Source organism: Condylura cristata, unplaced genomic scaffold (genome assembly GCF_000260355.1).
Source record: "Condylura cristata isolate star-nosed mole 26May11 unplaced genomic scaffold, ConCri1.0 scaffold00030, whole genome shotgun sequence".
In the NCBI taxonomy this organism is placed as follows: Eukaryota; Metazoa; Chordata; class Mammalia; order Eulipotyphla; family Talpidae; genus Condylura; species Condylura cristata.
The window spans coordinates 17,121,617-17,125,494 of NW_004567131.1; the positions used below are offsets into that span (position 1 = coordinate 17,121,617).

The 3,878-nt window shown below is 43.1% G+C and overlaps 1 protein-coding gene across 1 annotated transcript in view; it reads left to right on the top strand.

Annotated features, from left to right (window-relative positions):
• CDC123 (cell division cycle 123) overlaps nucleotides 1-3,878 on the top strand; it is a 39,043-nt gene that overhangs the window by 34,639 nt on the left and 526 nt on the right. The window contains exon 12 of the mRNA XM_004691251.2: nucleotides 3,238-3,375. Coding sequence (XP_004691308.1) covers nucleotides 3,238-3,375 — 138 coding nt within the window. The remainder of the gene's footprint in view (nucleotides 1-3,237; nucleotides 3,376-3,878) is intronic.

The following is a 3,878-nucleotide window of genomic DNA, read 5'->3' on the forward strand; positions in this document are numbered from 1 at the left end:
AGGTATCTTTTTCAATCAGTGTTTTTGTGTCTTTTGGGTAGATACCTAGGAGTGGGATTGCTGGGTCATAGGGAAGCTCCATATTAAGCAGTTTGAGGAACCTCCAAACAATTTTCCATAGTGACAACCAAACTTTCTTTATATTGCTTTCATTCTGCCTTTAGAGAAAATTCTAAAGTCACTCAGTCTTACCACCTCGATAGCCACTGTTTATATTTTGATATATAACATGCTGACCCATGATCAGGTAGATGAAGCTATCAGGCTTCTCTGCCCTCCTGACATTAGCACCTGTGACCAGCGCCTGCGGTCTTGCACGTGCATCTGCAATTACGGACACCTGAGCCCAGAGAGCATTAGGCGTGCGTGTGTGTACCTGGGGACACCTATGACAAGAGGACAAGTGATGTTGATCTGAGATGAGTGGGCAGGGAGAGAAGACAGCTAGAGAAAGCTGAGGGAGAAAGCTGGTCTGTACTCTGTTCAACAACAAAGGCCTGTAAAAATTTACTGAAAGCCCCAAATTATCTCTTTGTCTGTGAGAACTGACCGTGACCCTGCCTGGCCTGGGGTGTTCGCAGAACGCACATCCATACGTGACCTTACTAAATAACGAGGCGGCGCTACCTGTGCAGTTGTGCAGCCTGCGCGTTCCATTGAGCTTTTTATACTTTAAACAAAAAATGTGGGTTTTTTTTAGCATGGTCATTTAAAATTACAGGAATTAGAGAGAGGCAAAACATACTGCTACCTAGGGATAGCCCTCCTTACCATTTAACAAGTTTTCCAAACATCTAAAAAATTTTTTTTTCTTTAAATGAAATGGCATTGGTGTTTCACACTGTACCGTTTTGGGTGTTCATCATAATAGCCCCATCTCTGTTTGTTCTGTATCATGATCCCCACCAAAACCAGTTTCCATCCATTGCTACTCAGTTGCCCCCCTTTGTCCAATTTGCCCCCTGCCTGGCCTCTCTGGTAATCACTTTGTTCTCAGACTTTTAAGATTTTGTTTTTGTTTTGTTTGTTCTTTAAGTTCCAGGTGTACAGCTTTGTAGTTCAACATCTGTCTGTGCTACATTATGTTCACCACTGAGTCTGGTTTCCATCCACCACCAAAAATTTGGCCCCCTGTACTCTTTTTTTCCCCCTCCTAGGCCTCTTCCCCACCAGTAACCACCATTCTGTTGTCAGAATATAAGGGTTTATTTCGTTTTATTTGTCTGCTTTGTTTTATTCCACATGAGTGAAACCACACAGTAGTGTCTGTTTAGCTTGTGTGTGTCTAGACAGTCCCACATTTTTAAGTAAGAGGGATCATGTTGGTTTCCCTTGTGCTGGTGTATAACTCGCCTTTGGAACTTCTCGATGGTTGTGGATCATCACAGACGGTCCTCACGTGACCATCTCTCCTTGCTGCCCACTGGTTCTTACTCGTCCCTCTATACACTCTCCACCCTCTGCCACTCGGAGGAGCTCTCTTTGCAGGGACCTGATCTGTTGCTAATTCCAGCAGATGATGCCTGTAGGAGCATTTGCCAGCTCTTGAGCATGTTGCCCTCCTGTTCTTACACTTCCTCTTTCCTTGGGTTCTACGCCATCTTTCCCTTCCTGGGTTTCTTCTACCTTTCTGGCCACCACTGTTGTCAGTGTGAGCATCTTTTATATCTCTGAACCATTTCTTGCCCTCATTGCTCTGTCTGGGCCCTCTTTGGCCCTGATGTTCTAGATCTGACTCAGATGCCCTTTGTGGTGCACTCACCTGTTTTCATACCTGTGCCCTACCTTGGTCTAAGTGACTGAGCAGAGTGACAGTAGCTCTTGTTCTTCATGTATCTGCAGGGCTTAGCACCATGCCAGGCACATTTAGCTAGTCAAATTAATGGTGAAGAACTTTATGCCTGTTAGCATGTTACATCATGGGCCATTAAATTGAGTGTCAGTGAAGGAGAATGTAACTTATTCAGCACACATGATATTTTTAAATAGGAGGGACACAGCCACTGAATAGCAACGGAAATAGGAATCTTGAACAAGAGCCACTCTGTGATCCAAATCCTTTCTTCCGTATTTCCTGGGCCCTGCCTCCCTTCTAAAGAGGAATGACTTCTGCCTTGTCCTGAGGATCACCCTTTGCTGTCTCCCTTGCTATTTCCACTTCAGGGAGATCTGGCCTGCCTCTGGTTCTCAAAGCTGCAGTGTCTGCCTTGTCTTTGGATCTTTGCACTGCCTGTGAGCTGGTTCGAGGCTGCTTTCATAATGCTTTCAGCCGGGTGGCCCCTCCTTAACAAGGTTTTGCCTGACGGCCGCTCTAACATAGCCCATGTTGTTCTTCTTTTACTGCAGTACCCTGTTGTTGTCCTCTTAATAGTACTTTTTATTGCTTGAAATTATCTTGTTAATTTATTTGTTCGCTTGCGTATGAGCTGCCTGCCAGTCTTGTCTACCAGCTCATCTCCCGTACTTAGAATCAGGTGTAGCAAGGCTACATGTTTTGTTATTATTGGCAGATAATTGGTCTCTCTGTCATAAGAGATGGCTGCCTTCTCTGGCTTCATTGCTATGGTCCATTCCAGTCCTGGGTTTGCTGGACCCCATCCCTCCCTCACCTACAGTTGTGCCACCCAGGAAATCTAAAGGCCTTCATACTCTTTGGCACAGGGAAGCATGTAAACATGATATGCAAGGCTTTAAGCAAGTGCATTACAGAATAAGGACTTGCTAAATGATACTTGAAAGTGCATTTTAAAAAGGAGTTAAAAGAGGTAAATAAGAAAGTTAAATGACCTATGAGAAATGCAGAATATAGAATGCAAAGTGTCCTTTGCCTTTGTTACTCACTTTTCTGTAAGGCAGGTCTTCCTAATTGTGCATCTGTAGAAGATGGGAGTATTTATGAAGCATGCTGGTCTGAATGCGATGGCCAGAGGCCAGGAATAACTAGCCTGAGGCCTCTGATCCTAAGGGACTGTTAGATCAATAACCCACCCACAGCACACAGTGACTTGCACCATAACACTTTGGGGTCACCCGCCTCAGATACCTTATGTTTATTTTCTAGTGATGTGTAGAAATGTTTTTCAAATCTTGGTTTCTCTTTATTTTTTCCTGGAATTTTATTTTCTTCCTTACTTAGTATAGAAGAGAACAGAGTATTGGTAGGGTAGGGCCTCTTTGAGTGGTAGAATAGACTTAGAAAGAAGATTTCTCACAGATGTTCCTTTTTTCTTTGTAAAGGATTCTCCAGCTTTCCGTTGCACCAACAGCGAAGCTACCGTCCAGCCCAGCCCCTATCTGAGTTACCGGCTCCCCAAGGACTTTGTAGACCTCTCTACTGGGGAGGACGCCCATAAACTCATAGATTTTCTGAAACTGGTAAAGTCCTTGCTTCTCTGAGTGCTGACCCTGTTCTTTTTCCCATTGGCTTTTTATTATTTCATTTTAGTCATAGCCTAATAGGACTTTTATTTGATTATGAAAGAATTACTAAATTAGGTCTTTTTAGAATAATATGTAATGAGAGCTGAAAGGATAATTTGTCGATTAGAATATCACAAATGTAATGATGTGCATACTTTTGAAAAGAGTTCATAATACCCTAATTTTGGTGAAAGTATAGATACTGGACTAAAAGATCAGGTATCTACTGTGGCTACTCAAGGAGGAATGTGACTATTTGTATGTTGTATGTTTCTGGGTGGGAGTGTTTGTACAAATGAAAGAAAGAGAAGAAAATATTCAAATACCTGAGGGAACTGTACCCAGGACCAAGGTGGTACTCTTTTAATGAGCAGTTACAGCATGTTTTTCTATGATAGTTTTCGTGTGTGTGTGTGTGTGTATGTGTGTGTGTGTGTGTGTGTGTGTGTGTGTGTGTG